The sequence below is a fragment of the Mustela nivalis genome (genome assembly GCF_964662115.1).
Source record: "Mustela nivalis genome assembly, chromosome: 2".
Taxonomy (NCBI): Eukaryota; Metazoa; Chordata; class Mammalia; order Carnivora; family Mustelidae; genus Mustela; species Mustela nivalis.
In genome coordinates, this window is record NC_139021.1 from 9,037,905 (window position 1) to 9,056,750 (window position 18,846).

The 18,846-nt window shown below is 41.5% G+C and overlaps 1 protein-coding gene across 18 annotated transcripts in view; it reads left to right on the plus strand.

The window, feature by feature from the left end:
• Nucleotides 1-3,919, plus strand: part of TMEM71 (transmembrane protein 71) — a gene marked incomplete at its 3' end in the record, with an annotated part of 31,066 nt that extends 27,147 nt beyond the window's left edge. For all 18 annotated transcript variants that reach the window (XM_082721296.1, XM_082721288.1, XM_082721298.1 and 15 more), the window contains one exon: nt 2,652-3,919. In XM_082721296.1, coding sequence (XP_082577422.1) covers nt 2,652-2,803 — 152 coding nt within the window. The remainder of the gene's footprint in view (nt 1-2,651) is intronic.
• Nucleotides 3,920-18,846: the final 14,927 nt, after the last annotated feature.

The following is an 18,846-nucleotide window of genomic DNA, read 5'->3' on the forward strand; positions in this document are numbered from 1 at the left end:
TGCCCGTGAAGTGGTCTCAGTTACAAAGTGTGGTTTCTCTGCCATCTCTCACTCATGTAATGAGCCCCCTGTGTGCTAACTGCCATGGCTCATCATATTTCAAAGGGTTACTGGGGTCTGAGTGAGATGTTTGCAGAATTTCAAACAGTCTGCAAAACACCATCCCATCAAAAGATGGATGGTACTAATTACCTTCTCTTCAATATGGCTGCCAGAGGCCGGCTCCCATAGACTGGAGACAGATGGATGTCTACAATTCAAATTAGTTTACTGACCTTTGCTCTTGACACAATGTTGCCCTATTTATGAAATCATTGTGTTAATTCTGAAATCACAATGGGACTTAATGAAGATTTATTTTGTTTAGGACTCTAGCCAGTATTGATTTCCTGACACTCTGACTGATGTTTCCCGTTGTTTCCTCGTTTCCTCACATTCCAGGGTTTCTGGGGGGGCAGGCATTGATATAGCTAAGATTTGTTTAACCTCATAGTTAGGAAAGTGGGTCCTGAGGCCACTCAAGAAATTCTTATTCAGTAGCCCTTGTATATTAATGACTTAAATTCCTCTAAGATACTCACTCCTTCCCTCAAGCTACAGGTCACTCTCTAGGTCTGCAGAAACTTTGGAGTGCACCTCACTTGGCATTAATGACAAATTTGCATGCACACTCAACTTTCTGGGCTGAGATGTCACACCATTCAGGATTGGACTAACCAACAATGTCTAAACAACAGATATTCACACAAAGAGCCATTTTGTACCTCCACTTTCAGAAGTGAAAACATTGTTGTTGCTTGTCAGATGGTGTGACTTGTTCAAATCTTTTCTCTTTGGATTTTAAGGTGAACTTGTACAATTAATCAGAAATATAGGTATCATCTGGTTAAGAATTCTGTAATGAGAGCAGAGTCTCTCAATGCATGGGATGGGGACATCTGCTCTAGAACCAACTGGAGAGCTTCTCTCCTGATTCCAGCTCTTCTGAATCCAAGAATTTCCAAGGAGCCTTCTTTTTTTAATAACCTCTCTAGGTAATTCTTTGCACATTAACTGTGTGAACCTTGGCAAAATGGTTTTTAAAATCTTTACCCCTTGATTTCTAAAGTGACATCACTTAGCCTACTAAATCTTTGTTGAGAACTTATGATGCATTCTGTGCTGTGCTGAATGTCCGGTTGCACCCAGGCTGCTATGCCAAGGCCTTAAGATTGCAAAGTCTAAAGAGACATGTAAAGGGCAAGGTGAAGTCCCATTTAATATGGTTAGTGCAAGTACAGAGTTAGCACAGAGGCTGGGGGAACATCAGGAGAGTGGTTTTGCCAGTCTGGGAGGGATGGCAGTATGGAAGAAGGGGCGTCTTCTTGGAATTCCAAAGTCTCACCTGTAGGGCATAGTGTCACCTGTTGCTTTCAGAGCACTTGCCATTGTTTTGAGCTCCTTGTTTGTTCTCTCCTAAAAGAAATTAGATCAGGATGATGATGATATTTCTATCCTACATACACTCATCTACAGCCTCAATAAGATCCCTCCTTTGATTATGTGTGTCTGTACTTACCTTGTTCTTCTCTTGTTCCCTCTATTTTTGTCCCATTGGCTGCCCTCTCCCCAGCCTCTTGTACACACACTATTGCATTTAAGACCTATGAAAACAAGGGCTAATGATTTTATTCTTGTATGCATCCCAATGTCTTGAGAATAGTACATATACCATGAATATTCATCAATTTGTATGTATTTGCTGCATCATTTCTTAAAATACTTCCTTTGCAGCCAAGAGCTCTGTGTCTGTATATTAAACATTTTGTAACTCTCTCCCTCACACATAAACATATCCAGAAGCCAATAAACCAAAGACATGGTTATTAAAATCAAGAGGTAAGGATGACTCATAAGGCTCCTCTAGCAATCAAGGATGAAAACCTAAGGGGGAGGAGTGCAAGCACTTAATTCAACTCCACAAACATTAGTGGTGCAGCCATCCCACACCTGTTCTGCACTGTACGTAGTCGATTAGATTAGGGCTCTATTCTTTCACACTTCGTACCTCTCAAGTCCATCTCTTTTCATCCTATAACGCGATTTTCACTCAACCACTTTATTTGTTCAATTTAAAGTCTGTGAATCTGTGGACTATCCACATGGCTCATCATCGGTCCAAGTGCCCCTTTCAAATGAAGGTCATCGCAGGTATCCCTTGTTACCAATGATGTGTTGGCATCGGCAGGGTGCATTTTGCACATTTTTGATGTCATAGTAAGGCGATGGGTAACATCTGTTCCCTCGACTCTTACATGTCAGAATGTGTGTTTCTACAGTTGGTGAATGAATGAATAAACTTTAGCGAGTAGAAATATTGGGAAAACCCTGTAAGGATTTCTGTTCTAGAGGAAGCGATGCAGGTGGATAAAGAAAACAATATGAAATGGTGGTTAACTAAGTACCAAGCTGCGATAAAAATAAAAGTTACTCCAAGTTGAGGCTCCACTCTTCCTAGTTACAATTACTTAAGCTTGTGTGTGTGTGTGTGTGTGTGTGTGCGCGCGCACGCATGCGCGTGTGCCCCCATGCACACAGTGATTGCAGTAGTTATCACATTTCATGCCTATGTGGATGAATCATGCATTTCTCTTCTCTCTTCTCTGATCTAGGTTTGCCAAAATTTGACAGCCACTTAAGAATGTCTCTAATGAATGCCTTCAATCTGAATATCCAGAAATTGTCTGATTTGCAGTCTGCTTGGAATCAACTGTTTTATTGGAGGAGAATGAGGAGCTGGATAATTGAGAAAAAAATATTTTAATTTGGTTATGTGTTTAAAAAAAAAATCTCATTTGTGTCCTCGTAATTGTAATATGCTCATGAAAATAGTATTAATTTGTCTTTCCTTTGCAACACTAGCAGTTGAAAAGGACAGACTAGAAACTGTGATAGAGAAACAACCGCCTGGGTAGCTATTCCTCTCTTATTCCCTGACGCATGGTTTTCAAATATTAATTTCCATTTAGAGAATTCTATGAGGCACTAGTAACAATGCAGATTCCTGGGCCTGCCCGCAAACGCCTCTTCCTTGCTGAACTGCTTTAATTGAATAATGTAAGCAAGTCTCTGTAATCAATACCAACTTGAAAATAAATAAATCACAGTTTGAGCATAAAATACAATGTAGAAAAAAATTCACCATTCTCCCCTAAGAGTGGCTGGGTGGGGGTCGGTGTCAGCAGATGCAGGTTAATGGAAAATGGGCATAAAAGAGGTTTTCTTTGAGAAAGCACATTCTTCTTTTGAGCCATTTTCTTACAAAGTTTTCAGCCTTCTTGAGCTCATGATTACCTTTCACTTAAGAGCGATTAAAATAAAGATATAAGAGGGGGCGCCTGGGTGGCTGAGTAGGTTAAGCCACTGCCTTCAGCTCAGGTCATGATCTCAGGGTCCTAGGATCGAGCCCCACGTCAGGCTCTCTGCTCAGCAGGGAACCTGCTTCCCCCACCCTCTCTGCCTGCTTATGATCTCTGTCTCTCTCTGTCAAATAAATAAAAATTAAACCTTACAAAAATAAAGATATAAGAGAAAAAAATCTTTAAGGCTCCCCCCCAAAAAAGACAAAATATCAAAGTGCCTTGAAATGCATAAAAATGAAATGCATAAAAAATGCAGTCGCTCAGCTGGGTGAAGGGACATAGAAGTATAGAAGATGCTCCCTATCATTGCTCTTGCTTGGAATATGTTCTTGAGGCAAACGTAGCCTGCAGTTCAAAGTTGTTATGTAGGGTATTCTCCAGCTAGACACCTGTGTGGAGAAAATTGTCTTTGCTTAAAATGGTAATATCACAATATCACTCTTTGTATTATTTGTATTTAGTGAATTTGATTTTAAAAAGTACTGTACTACTAAATAAATGAGGTCGTCAGCAAAGTATATCTATGTGCCTATATCTATCTATCTATCTATCTATCTATCTATCATCCATCTATCTATCTATCTATCATTTATCTATCATAAGGAGCAGTCACGACTGCAATTCGTTATTTGGACACTATTAGTTTGCTATAGCTGCCATAACAAATTACCACAAACTGGTGGCTTTAAATGACACAAATTTATTGTCTCATATCTCTGGAGTCTATAATCAAAGTTTGGCAGCACTATTTTCCTTCTGGGGGGTTCAGGGAAAAATCTCTTTCCTTGCCAGTTTCGGCTTCTGTTTGCAAGGTGGCTCCTTTCTCCAGCTTCCAGGCACACGGCTTGCTTCCAGCATCGCATCACCTTCTCCTCGTCTGCAGTGAAATCTCCCTTCACCTCTCTCCCAAAGGACACATGTATTCGTCTATAATTATGATTTACCCCAAAGGGGAAAAAAAAAGGTGTTAGACAATCACAAATGAGTCTTAAAAAAAAAAAATTGTGATTTACCCCGAACATCAAAGACTGTGTAGAGTAGGGCAGACGGGGAGAGTAGGGAGGACCGAAGTGTCAACTTCCCTTATCACCAGAAATGACTGGAGGATTACGAGAGAGTTAAGTAATATTCTGGGAAAACACACCAGAGTATCCCAGAGGATCTTGTACCAATGGCCAAGAGATACAAGGCAAATAAAATGAAAAAAAAAAAAAAAAAAAAAAAAGAAAGAAAAAAAATTAGAGAAAACCCAAGAAATCGTATTATTAATGTTTACATTGAAAAGTGATAACAGGTTACTTATAGGAGATTTCAAGATTTTTTGAGAGATATGTTATTTAGGATATGTGGAAGTATTGGAAACATGCTGGTAAGATGAAGACTTGACTGATTCTTAAAATAATAGTGATCATAAATGTACAATTCAATACTTTATGCTTTCTTTAGTAAAAGTCAAAAATATTTAAAAAAATAAAGAACACGGGTATTTACATTTAAATTCCACTCTAATCATCCAGGGCAATCTTCCCATCCCCAAAACATTAACATAATCCTGACTACAAATCCCTCTTGCTCTAGAAGGTAATATTCATATATTCCAGGACCATTAGTTAGCCTGCCACCATCTTCAGCTTGGAATAGATTTGCAGGATGATTTAGTAGATCTGGGAGGTGTCCCATACATTTGTCTTTTTAACAAGTAAGCAAACTTATCAGAAGGTGGTCTCAAACCACATTCATGACACGCTTTGAAGAGGGATTTAATTGGAAGCTAATTGCATAGAGAGACTTTCATTTTGATGCTCTATCAGGAGAGCACGCCTTGAGAAATCCTTACGTTTCCTGTGACCCTGAGTTGTGCACACATTTATATAGAGTCACTGAATTTTCATGATTTCCAAGTCAGATGCAGAAATAAAAATAATTAGGGTGCCTGGGTGGCTCAGTCAGTGAAGCATCTGCCTTTGGCTCAGGTCATGTTCTCGGGCACCTGGGATCCAGGCCGTCTGGCTCTCTGCCTAGCAGGGAATCTGCTCGCCCTCCCTTTGACCCTCCCCAACCCCCATCCCGCGTGTGTTCTTTTTCGCACTCCCTCTTTCTCAAATAGATAGTAAAAAAAGAAAAACCTTTCTTAAAAAAGAAATAAGAAGTATAGTTTATAATGATATTCTATTTTATTGCATCCAGGACTTTTCCTTTCCAATCATATAAACTTTCTACCACTGCTGTAACAAATTGTCACAGATTTGACGATTTAAAACGAAATAAATTTATTATCTTAGAGTTCTGAAGGTCCAATGCCCCAAAATGAGTTGCAGGAGTCTACAATCGAGATGTCAGCAGCCATGTTCCTTCTGGAGGTTCCAGAGAAATTCCATTTCCTTGCTCTTCCAAATTCTGGAGGTTGCCTACCTTTCTTGGCCCTCGGGGTCCTTCCTCCTCCTTCAAAACACACCCTTCTGCTTCTGCTGTCAGTGACTTTGGCCTTCCCTGCCTCTTTTTTTAGGAGGATTTTTGTGATCATATTAAGCCCACCCAGATTATCCAGGATAATCTCTCCATTTCAAGATCCTTTATTTAGTCACATCTCTAAAGTCCCTCTGTCATGAAGGTAACATTAACAGGTTTAAAGTACAGTTGCTACTGAGTGCATATCACTTCTGCATTACAAAGTCAAAAAAATCCCAAGACAAACCATTGTAAGTCAGGGCTCATCTGTATATATATCAATAGATATCTAGATCTACATCTAGATCCTTCTAAATCTACATCTCTCTCCCTCTTTCTATCAATCATACATCCTATTGGTTCTATCTATCTATCTATCTCTCATATGTCCTATTGGTTTAATAACAGGTATTAAAACCACCATTTTATAGCTAAGCTTAGAGAGGTTTGATAACTTTCCCAAGCACAAAGAGGGCAAAGTAAGAGGTCTAGGTATTACACCCACGTCTGTGTGACCCCTCAGTCCTTGCTTTTCCCACTATTGATTACTCCTAGAAAGATGAAAAGAGAAGGACATGGGACTTTGAAGATCCAATATTGCCCCAGGCACTCTCTCCAGAAACACTAACTCTAGGAAAAGCTTTCCATGAGGCAAGAGGTTAAATGAAAAGAGCCAAACTGTGAACTTTACCTTCTTTCTTGTAACTCAAGTTTCTCAAATCTAGTGTGTCCAAGATTTCACATGAACACTATGTCACAAATTGCCCAGCATCGTCCGGTCTACTTGAAGACCTCTGCTTGTAAAGGCTTCTATAGCTGTACCCAGCTCCTGGAAAGACCTGCTCTTCTGATGGAGCATCTACTATGTTCTAGATGTTGTATCTGCCTTATCTATAATTCCCCTCATGGTCCTGCCAAGGATCATTTCATATTATAGTTGCTGTAGCAGGCAAACCCATGTAGTGCCTGATGTGGACCAGGCAGGTCTCCATTATCTTTTAACTATGCCCTTGACCTCGAAGCTTGCCCACTTAAGTGCCTTGGGCTGCGGGATGACGTGTCCCTTCCCTTACATGCCACAAGTAAGTGTTAAAGTTACACAACTATGGGGGAAAGGCCAGGAAATGCAGAGGAGCATGTGGATGTTTGGTGAGCTCTAGCCAACTCTGACACACATTTTAAAGATGAGGAATGGTGGATCTCAGAATGCATGCTTCATTCTGTTGCACAACTCATAACTGGCGAAGCCCAGATTCTACTCAGGTTATTAAAACTCCAGTGCCATTTCCCCTCAGTGTTTCCCCAAGTAAAACCTACTGGAGTCACTTGAAAATAACTCAGATGCAAAATGATCTGCCTGTGCCACAGGGGATGCCAACCAACCCCCCATCCTCCCCAAAAGGAATCCCACTATTGCTCATGCAACACAGCAGAGCAGACACCTGCTAACTTGGCATACTTTGCATCAATGCCACATTTCCCTACCAGGCCTTGATGAAGGTCTGGTCGTGTATTTTTTAAAAAATCTATCCCGCTGTGATGGCTGTATTCCTTCCATCTGTCCCATGCTGGGTGAAATGGGCTACAGCTGCAAGCTACACCTGCCATGGAGCCAGACGGGGTACCTAGGGGGTGGGCAGCAATTTAGCAGGTGGATACTAAAAGCTGGCAACCACTTTGCAAAAATTTTCTTATCCTTTTGTAGCCTTAAAAGAAAGAAAAACAAAGAAAATGAAATGCAGGAGTGGGGGTGGGGGCAGAGGGGACAAAGGCTGGTGCCTCAGGACTTTTATTTTCAATGCAAAATGTCCTTTTGCGATTGCATTGCGGGGAGAGAAGGTGACACATCCTCCAGCCCAACCCAAACTGAGATGGCATACTTCTGTGTGGGTGAAACTCAAGTTGATTCTGCAAGGGAGCTGCTGTGGGCAAGGGGAGAGAGCTGAAACTCAGTGCCAGCAGCTGCACTGCTTCTTCTCCCCTGTCTCCTTCTCCTTTTCAGTGGAAGGAAAAATCAAGTACCTAGAGCCTTCCACCTTCCCATCTTCCTGGATTCTTTGTCTGCAGAATCACGTCCTTTGAATGCTAAGTAGCACTAGTACAACGTGATATTTGGGCTGGAGGCTGACCAGGGCTGGGGCTGGGCTCTGGACAAGATATTTCATCTTTCTCAGCCTTAATTTTCCCATCCATAAAATGGGATAACATTGTTACCTAATTCACAGTACTTTTATGAGTCTACATGCAGACAAAGTACATAAGCTTAACCCAGTGCTAGACGTATAGGAAGTTCTTCCCAAGTGGAGCTACCAATATTACTATTACTAGTAGTAACAGTAGCAGTGATGAAAGTCATTTTTCTGATATCGGGGACCACATGAATTTTTCAGTGACGAGGTGAGGCAGTAGAACGAAGAGACAAGCCCTGGTCAGGCTGGGTCAAGGCTGAACCGGTCTAGCTAAATAAATACTCCTTCCAGTGTTGAACGGCAGGGAGAGTAGTGGAAAGACAACATGAGTTGTGCAGTCAGACAGACAGAGAGTGACTTGGCTACCTGCCAATTATAGCCTTGTGATACTGGGCCTGTCCCTCAGCCTCTCTGTAGCTCTTCTATACAACAGACCTGAGTCCGTGTCTTGTGGTTCTCTCTGAAGTGGAGGGGACTATCACGTTACTGTCATGGAGAAGACCAAGGAAGAGAAAGTGAGCTTCAATACTGGCATGAGAAAGGCGTCATTGTCATGAAATGACTAGTTTGATTTTTCTTTATTTTGAAAGTGACTCACCGTCATTTTGTTTAAACAAAAAGGACAACATTCAAATAAACAAGAGAGAAAGTTACCCATAATCCCTGAACTCAGAGACAGCCACTGCCAACATCTTGGTGTTTATCCAAGAAAACTGTCTTCGTTGCAAGGTTGATGAGATATGAAAACAAGCCACCCAGTGAGAAGGACTTTGGGCATGGAAACAGCCACCATCTGGGGTCAAACATGCAGCCAGTGTCCTGTTGGAAGCAGAGGGCTCTGGCAGATGACAGGCCTAACCCCCTGCTATGATTTAGTGAAAGGGCAGCCATCAGCTGTCACCCTGTAGGAAAGCCACCTCACTCCACACCCCCAGTGTGGAGTTCAAGACGGCCATTCAAAAGTTAGTTTTAAAGACCCTTTATCCAAAAGGAAGCGGGACATAAACTAAATCTAGTGCATCTAATGTATCAGCGTGTCCTCCTCTTCCTCTCCACTCCCTCTCCCTCCCTTCTCCCCCTCCCTTTTTTTCCTGCCTTCCTTTCTTTCTCCCTCTCTCCTTTCCTTCTTCCTTCCTTCCTTCCTTCCTTCCTTCCTTCCTTCCTTCCTTCCTTCCTTCCCTCCTCCCCCCCCCACCACCAACTTTCAGCCTCTGTGTTAGTTCTGAGCTCCGTGCAGCTCAAGGCTTATAGTCTAATGAGCGATGCAGGCAAAGAAGCAGTGATACCAGTGTGATAAGCAATAAGACAGAGGTGACTCCATGGAGCCACAGAGACCTAAGGAGGATGTGGTGTTCCCACCTCTGCCTGGATTACAGAGAGACAGACGGAAAACCTTCCCTAGTGTCCTCTGTACTGCATTACACAGCATTCTGCCCACTGCCAGAGGGCTGGTGAGCATCTTTCCTCATGACTACAGCTCCAGGAGTGCAGAGACCACTTCCCTCCCCAGCGCCCAGGGGGTGCCAGCTGGGGAGGTGCTCCCCAAACATTGACCGGACAGAGGCTTTTGAAAGAATGTATAAATTGAGGGGTGTTTGCGGTGACATCTATTGTCTTATTCTGTCTTGTATTGCTTCTTCCCCTTTTTCAATGACTCCCTCCCTCAGTCTGTGGGTTTTGGGAGGGCTACAACCTCAAACCCAGACCACACACCCTGGGGAGCATGGAGGTGTGGGGCACAGCTTGGTCAATCAGATTCTTTTTTTTCCAGGGATGGGAGTGATTGGAGGAGGGGCAGGAGCTAGCCAGGGTCAGGGCTGTGTATCCCCTATGTATCCTCCAGATCCCCCCACAGCCTGGCTGTCCAGCTCTTTCTGGAAGTCTCTGAGGAATCAGTGTCTTTCCAATAGATCCTTCCTTCTAACTGAAGTTAGTCTGAATACATTTATCCTGTCTGCTAGAAAAAAAAATTGAATAAATGTTTGTTTCCTTCAAAATTTTTAATTGAGATGAAAGTCACATAGCATAAAATTAAAGTATACAGTTCACTGGCATTTAGTATAGTCACAATGTTGTGCAGCTACCATCTCTATCAAGCTCCAAATGTTTTCACTACCCCAAAGGGACACCCTGTATCTATTATGTGGTCAGCCCAGTGACCGCTCCCCCATCTCCTGGCAACCACTGGTCTGCTTTCAGTCTATGAATTTACCTATTTTGGATGTTTTGTATAAGTTGAATCATACAGTACATGACATTTTGTGTCTGGTTTCTTTCATTTAGCAAGATGTTTTTAAGGTTTGTCTGCCTTCATTCCTTTTATGGCTGAGTAATATTCCATTGTATGGATGTACCACTTCTGTTCCTCCATTCATTCACTTACTGATGGACATTAACCTTGTTTCCACATTTTGGCTATTGTGCATCCTTCTGAAATACTCTTGAAGAAGGGGCATGAACTTGGAAGGTGAAAGAAAATGGGAAGGGACATTTGAAGACCAGGGAGCAACTTATTTCAAGGCAGAAATTTTCCTACCTGACATGTTCCTTTCCTAATGTGCCCAGTCTCCACACAACAGCTTCAGTGATCTTTCTAAAAGGTACATCAGATCATTTCACTTTCCTGTCGAAAAGACCTGTCCCACATTTCATTTTCTCTGCTCAGTATGTCATGGTCACAGCACTGCTGTCCTTTCTGTTCCTATAATATATTAGGCTCATCTCCACCTCAGGGCCTTTGCACCTGCCACACTCGGGGCAGGAACAGTCTTCTCTCTGAACTTCTCAAAGCCAGCTTCCTCTCATCAGGCAAATACCACCTCTGCAGAGAAGACTTCTCAACCACTCTAGGAATGTTCTCCCTATCCACTTCCACTACCCCCAGAAACTGAACTGTCTCCTTTTATGAAATGATATTTCTTGTTCATATGTAGTTTATTATCTGGTTGGTTTGGTTTTGGTCTTTGGCTTCCCCTATCTCTGGCCTCTTTTTTTCCCCCAGAGCAGAACCTCCAGGAGGGTCAGGAATTCTTTGATTCCTCAGGGCACAGAAGGGTGCTTGGAATTTAGAAAGTAATCAATAAGTAATTGTTGAAAGAGCAGATGGCTGGACAGGATCCAACACAGAACTGGCAAGGACTATGGTGTGGCTGGTGCAGAGAAAGAGAGCAGGAGGGCCATGAGTTGTGGTGGAAACAATGACTGTATCTAAATTTTCCAAGATGCTTCTTTATACAAGGCTTATCCTAACTTAGCTTTAGAAATTCTCTGATTTGATTATTTCTTGGCACTGAAAAAATTGAATGTTTACTTATTATTTCTGTCTCAGAGTCAGCACAGAAACCCTAGAGGGGTGTTATTGCTGAGAGGAGGCTTTGCAAAAGGGTGATAGCATAAAAGATGGAAGGAGTCCGGACCCTTGTCTTTGTTCTTTAAGTGCTGTATGACTTTGGACAAATCACCTAAACCTCTCTGAAGTTCAGGTTTCTCAACAGCAGAAATGGAAAGTATTTGAGAATAATAGCTCTTACTATGAAACATGAGATGGGCTTGTAAATACTTACTCTTGTTTCTCTCTCAGAACAATCCTGTGAGACTGACAATGATTATCATTCTCATTTCATTGTCAAGGGTCCAAGAGGGTAAGTTGAGGTCAACTGTTAACCACTGGAGGAGCTGAGAATAGTGCCTTATGTCTGGCCCCATGTCATACTTCCCTGCAGACTTCACCAGGTTACTGTAGTAATTAATTATAAATTTGGTTTTCTCTCCCAGAGTCCTTGTATCACTGAACCTGGAAGTAGGGTGGTTGGCCTCCTTGCTTTTCATGGCCACCTCTGGATTTTGTCTGTCCTTCCTCCCCTAAAATCTCTAGTTTTGGAGTTCATTTCATCAAACTACACCATCTGCTGCCCCTTTATGATGCAGCCAATACCGACCTCTCTTTGCTTGAAGATGTTAACACCTCCCTAGCTGTCACTCCCTCCACAATGATTCCTGTCATTCCTCCTGGTGATTTCAATACACACATACATATCCCCTCAAATGCTTTGGCCACCCAGTTTTCTGCATTCTTTTATTTTTCTTTTTTATTCAAAAAATCAGCTTTATTGAGTTACAGTAAACATCCTATAAAATTCACTTGTTTGAGTGTATGCAATTCAGTGATTTTTGTGCAGCCATCACTACAGTCCAATTTTAAGACATTTTGTCACCCCCAGAATATCTCCCTGTCCGTTTGCAGCCACTTCTCATTCCCACCACTCAGCTCCAGCCAACCTCTAATTTACTTCCCTTATCCATAGATTTGCCTCTGGTAGACATTTCATATAAATAGAATCCTATAATGTGTGGTCTTCTGGGTCTGGATTCTTCCACTTAGCATAATGTTTTCAAGGTTTACCCATGTTGTAGCATGAATCATTACTTCATTTCTTTTAATGGTGGAGTAATATTCCAATATATAGATATAATACATTTTGTTGGCTGATTCACTACTTAATGGCCATTTGGGTTGTTTCTGCTTATTGGCTATTATGAGTAAGGTTGCTATGAAACTCACATATCAGTCTTTGTGGGAATATATGTCTTAATGTCTCCTTGGTAGATACCTACGAATGGAATGGCTAGGTCATCTGGTAAATTTATATTTAACATTTTAAGAAAGTACCAAATTATTTTTTAAAGTAATTTCACCATTTTGTATCCCCACCAGCTGTGTGTGAGGGTTATAGTTTCTCCACATCCTCATCCAACCCTTGGTAATGTCTGTCTTTCTGATTGTAGTCATGCCCTAGAGGAGTTCAGTGGTCCCCATCCTCGGAGAGATTTTCATTTCCTTATGGAGGATGATGTTGATCTAATCTTGTCTTCCACGTTGAAACAGTCACACACTGTCACCATCAAACCTTGGGCCCTGTCATTACTTCCTTCATAATCTCAAATTGGGACATTCAACTTTCAACGATTACTGTTTTCTGGCTTACCACCTCTTCCCTTCCAACAATTTTTCAGTGCTATCAGGATCAAATTCTTTTAGACCCCATGAGCTATCATAAAGTCATTCCCTTTTACCTGCCTCCATTCATTGTACTTTCCTGGTAAACCCACAACTCTGGTTGCGTCTGAAGCTCCATCTGTTATGCAGTTTTCCACACTCTGAATATGGCTTGAGAGAAAGTATAAAGGAGGCCTTTCTTATTTGTAACCATACCTCTCAAGATGTGATGATGATGCCTGGCAATCATCTTACCCCGTTCTATGTATTCACTCTTCCATTCCCCAGGTGACCATTTGCTGCCTTATCCTTTCTCCTCAAACCTTCAAGACATCCTTTCTAAGCCTCATTCTTAGCTGATGTCCTTGCTTCCTATTTCACTGAGAAAATAGAAACAGCTAAGAAGACACAACCAGCCATTGGCACCACATTTATCCACCTACAAGCATCTGTTCCTACTCTCCTTCCTTCCTGTTCTGTGGATGGAAAGTCCTTGCTGCTATCTAAGGCCGACTCACTACTCATGATTGCAGCCCACCCCCTCTTATCTATTTATGGAGATTCCTCCAGGAATTGCCCTCTCTTCTACAGTGGTAGAATGCCAATGTGCCATAATAACACCTGCCTTAATTAAGCCCTCTTTGGATTCCATATCCTTTATAACTGCTCTCTTTCTCCATTGCTCTGCTCCCAGGAGACATGAAATTCCTTGGTAGATTTTTCTTCTATAATTTTATAGAATTGGAAGAAAAGAATAGGGGGCAAAAAATTATAGAAGAATCTTCCATTCCAAGTCTTTCTCAAACCTACTCCCATCAGGATTATAACCCCACCATCTACCATACTAGCCCCTGGCAAAGCTGCAACAACCTTCAGTGATGCTTAACCCAATGAATAATTCTTAGGTCTCATTGTACTTGACCTATAGCAACATTTGACAAGGGTTCATCAGTCCTTACTTCTTGGAAGCAATTCTCTTACTTGGCTTTTCCTCCTACTTCACTGGTTTTATGTCTCTCTTGCTCATTTCCCATATTTTGCCAACTTTAAATTTTGTAGTATGCTCAGGCTTAGCCCTGGTATCTCTTCTTCATTTACACTCACTTCTAGAGCATTTTCATCTATGTACATGAGTGTCAATACCTCTACTAAAACAAACAAACAAACAAAAACCCAACATTCCACCTAAATCCCCAGCCTGGACCTCCACTCCACATTTATACACCCAAACTGCCTTATCAAAATTTTCATTGAATGTCTAAAACATATCTGAAAATTAGTATGTCCAAATGGATCTCCTAATTTCTACCTTCTCCAAATCTTCCCCTTCTACCATCTTCACCATCTTAGTTCATGGAAAGGCCATTCTTTTAGTTTTCCAAATAAAAATGTCAGTATTCATTCTCAAATCCTATTATTTGTTTTCTAGGGCTGCTGTAACTAAGTGCCACAAACTGGGGAGCTTAAGTGACAGAAATTTGTTTTCTCATAGTTCTGAAGGTGAGATGCTTGAGATCAGGTGTTGGTGGATCTGTTTCTTTCTAAGGGCTATGAGGGAAGGGAGTCTTCTAGGCTCTTTTCCATCTGTTCCTCTTCCCTCACAGTCTTCTCTCTGTTCATGCCTGTGTCCATCATGTTTGGAATAACAACCTGTCACCTTACAAGGTTCTACCTAGTTATTTGCCTCTCACCCACCTCCTTAACATTTCTCTGTGCTTCTTCCTCATCTTACTAACTGCCTTATTCTGTCCTGTAGCAGGCCAGCCTCTCCCTAGTCTGAGAGCTTTTGCTTTCCTCTATGCCTAGGAACAATCTTTCCTTAGTTCTTCACATAACTGGCTCCTTCTCATGCTCAGGACTCACTCCATATGTGACCTACTCTGATTATCCAAACTAGGTATCCTCCAGATGAAATCTGCCACCCCTTTTTTCTTTCAAAACACGTATCACATGCAATGGTCTTATGTAGTATTTATTTGTTTACTTGTTTACTGTCTATTTCCATTGGTGAATATACACATTCTGGCATGGTCCAGACCTTGTCAGCCTTGGTCACCACTCGACCCCAGCCCTAAGGACTCGATATCTCATATCGGTTCCGGGGAACTTTTCTCCCCAAGAGTTGATTGTTCACTTTCTTCTTGAAAAGCTGAGCTCGCAGCCGGTCCGACTTGTATTCCAATCTCCTCTTCTCCTCGTCTCTCTTTCTCTGAACTTCTGGAAGCGGCTCATAAATCCGTTTAGACCTCTGAATCATTTCTTTCTTCCCAATAGGCTTGTTCTTTCAGACATCCAGGAAGCCTCTTTTCAGAAGCGGGTGCGCAGGGTCCCGGCCCTGCCGTTCTCTCACAGCGTTGACCAGGGCCTCCCGCTTTCTCTGCAACATCTTCTGCAGCTTCCTCTCCTGGACTCTCAGCTTCAGACGCTTTATCCGCTCCCCAGAGTGGGAGATGAAGTCAGGTCTGTGAAACTGAAGGGATTCCTATAGAGTGGCTCTCACAAACAGCCTTGGTGGCTCTCTGCCTGGGCCTGCTAGTGCCCCATGGCTGTGCATGTGCCATCCCTGCCAGTTCTATTCCCACAGTGGTTCCCTCCACTGTTTGGTGTTGGTTATTGGTGCAAACCAGCAGACACTAGGATCATGATGCTGGGGCAGGTTTTCCTTAGGACCAGACTTCACATTTTCCACGGGAACAAACCATGAAACTCATTCACAGAAGCAGTGCTTGTTCTTCCTTAACTTTTTGTCCCCAAGATCGTTGGCAAGAAGTCTTTTCTCTGCTGTTTTTTCTTCTGACCAAGAAGTCACATCACTAAAAGAGAATAAAAGAGAAAAAAAATGAGTAAATGGGCTAATGGGACCCTATAATGCCCACCCAGATTAGAAATCTTTACACCAACTACATTACATTCTTAAAACAATTATTCAGATATGCATGCACATGTACACACACACACACATTCAGATAGAGCAGACAAACAGAAAATCAGATTAAAAACAGAATTTGGAATAAACAGTGTCAGTCCTCTTTGTTCATATAACCAAGTCTTAGAAATACTACTTTCCTCTAGCTGAAATGGGAAACTATGAATTCTAGAGGATTTAGTAGGGAGGCTTCTCTCTGCCTTTGGACAAATGGTGCCCAGCCAAGCTCTGTGACAAGAAAGGTGAGATCATTTCAGCAGCTGCCACGAAACTTGAAAAGGGTTGATTGATATGACAAAATCTTTTCACAAAGAACATAAATCAAAGAAGATGACTGATGGCGAAGTAAACATTTTAGATGTAGAGTAATTAGGAATATATTAGCAATTAAAATAAACTTATTATCATTAGCAAAATCGGCAGTTACTTGCAATTTCCCCAGGGGCCTCATTCCAAGTTTATCCTTGTCGATTTTATTATGGCAGGATTAATCTTTTTGGAGATACAGTTCTAGCTTTTGTGGATTTCATTTTCTCACGTCTTTGCCCATAGTTAGTAGAGCTCAGTGGTTTTCAAACAATAATGTGGTTTTCTATGAGCTGGACTCAGGTGTTCTAACACTAAAACTGAACAAAGCTGTTGTTTACCTAGTTCCCAGAGAAAATTAAGTTAGTGGATACAGGTTTTTTGTTTTTGTTTTTGTTTCTTTTTCTTTCTTTTTTTTTTTTTTTAGGTTTTTCTTCTGTAATTTTTTTTAGGCCTCAGCACCTGCTACCACTTTGTCTTCTAGGAAGTGCTAAAAAAAAATAACAAAATGCCTGAGCTGGAAACAAATAAACTAATCAAGGGAAAACTTGGTCAACAGCCTTCTGAGATCAATAACATATTCCTCCAGTGGAAATGTGTGCTGATGGATCTGGCTCTTTGGATGGTAACAGAGGCAGGGTTGACTCCTGCTATTCTAACCACTGGCTGTACCCAGCAGTCTTCTTTGAGACAACCTCATTGCCCTCCGTCTTTCCTCACACATAATAATAAAAATGGAGATATATCAAGCACTTATTGTGGGCAAATGCTTTATACATTCTCTCCTACAAACCTCAATGAAACCCAATCAAGTAGGCACTTTACTTTTCCCATTTTATAGATGAGGAAGCAATGAGGTCAAGTAAAATGTGTAAAGGCCCAGTACTTGAACCCTTACTGGGGGGGTAGGATATCCTGGTAACTCTCCTCTGAGTATATTCAAATTAGTAAAAGTCTTTCCTAAAATGTCAACTTTTAAATTTTTTTTTTTTTTTTTGAAGTTGTAGGTTTTACACCTAGCATGGAGCCCAGTGTGGAGCTTGAACTCATAACACGGAGATCGAGAGCCAGGTACTTAACTGACTGAGCCACGTAGATGCCCCTCAACTCTTACTTTTATTAAGCTAATGGGCATGGGCAGAAGTCTGGAGGTGTTCAAGTACTTAAATGAGGAGGTCAGGAGACTGAGGTGGGTCTAGTTCATCGACAGCCTATGTAAGTAAACCAAAATCAAAGCCAGAGTTAATTCCTATAAATGCCTCAAGATGTAGAAGTCAAAACCTAAGGATAACCAACTACAGTCGGTTAGGCTTTCCCCAATAAGGCAGCTGTTTAAGCGATAGCCAATCACAGGACTTCCTTGATTTGTGTCCTGTCTTTTTCTTTTTTTTTTTTTAAAGATTTTATTTATTTATTTGACAGAGATCACAAGTAGGCAGAGAGGAAGGCAGAGAGGAGGAGGAAGCAGGCTCCCTGCTGAGCAGAGAGCCCAGAGAGCCCCATGCAGGGCTCGATCCCAGGACCCTGAGATCATGACCTGAGCCAACGCAGAGGCTTAACCCACTGAGCCACACAGGCACCCCATGTGTCCTGTCTTTTCTATAAAAACTTTTCCACTAGCTTCTATGAACGAGGAACACTTGGGCACTCAGTTTGGCACTGCCTGACTCAAATCCATGTTTGTTCAAATAAACTCTTGAAAGTTTTAGTGTACCTCCGTTTATCTTTTAACAGATGGGATAAATGAAAAAAACAAAAACATTTTACACTTGATTTGGAGGTGTGGTTTCATACTTTCATTTGATTGTGGGAGTGTCTCATGTTTGAGGAACTCACATCAAAAAACACAAATTCATATCCATAGATTTGGATCAAGGAAGCACGAGAACATTATCTACTAGTCCTATCCCACCTCTCATTTCCTGTCGTTAGCCTGACAGCTGGGAGATGTCATCCCTCAAATGGATGTAACAGACCAATTTAAATAATGCTGTCCACCTCCAATCTCCCCTGAGACAAGCAACACTGTTAAATCTGATTTTCTTAGATCTTTCCATTACATTGATCCAAAATAGACAGAGTTTCCTTATCTGTAAAATGGGGGTAATAATAGTACCTACTTTAGGATTACCATCTAGGGAGGAAATTACTTTGTTTTCAAAATATGAACAGTGAGCCCTTACTGAATGCTTCCTACATGGCAAGAACTCTTCTAAGAGTTTTACATATATAGTCTCAATCACTCCTCATAGTGTCTGGTATACGGAAGGCACTTGACAAATATTTGCTGATGGATGGAAGGAGAGAAACAAACAAGCAATTGATATTATAGAGATGCTGGTAACTTGGCAGGCTTATTTATTTGTCCTAAAGATGCAATGCAGTCAAATGCTCTACCACTGAGCTATACCCCCGTAAAGATGCAATGCAATTTTTCTTCCTTCTGAAGGAAAATTAACACAAAGCACAACTGAATCGTAACTGCAGTATTAATTACACATCATAAAAATACTAAATTATATATAATAGTAAAAATAAGAAGAAACAAATAGCTTTATATGTCAATGTCTCTTGAATCTA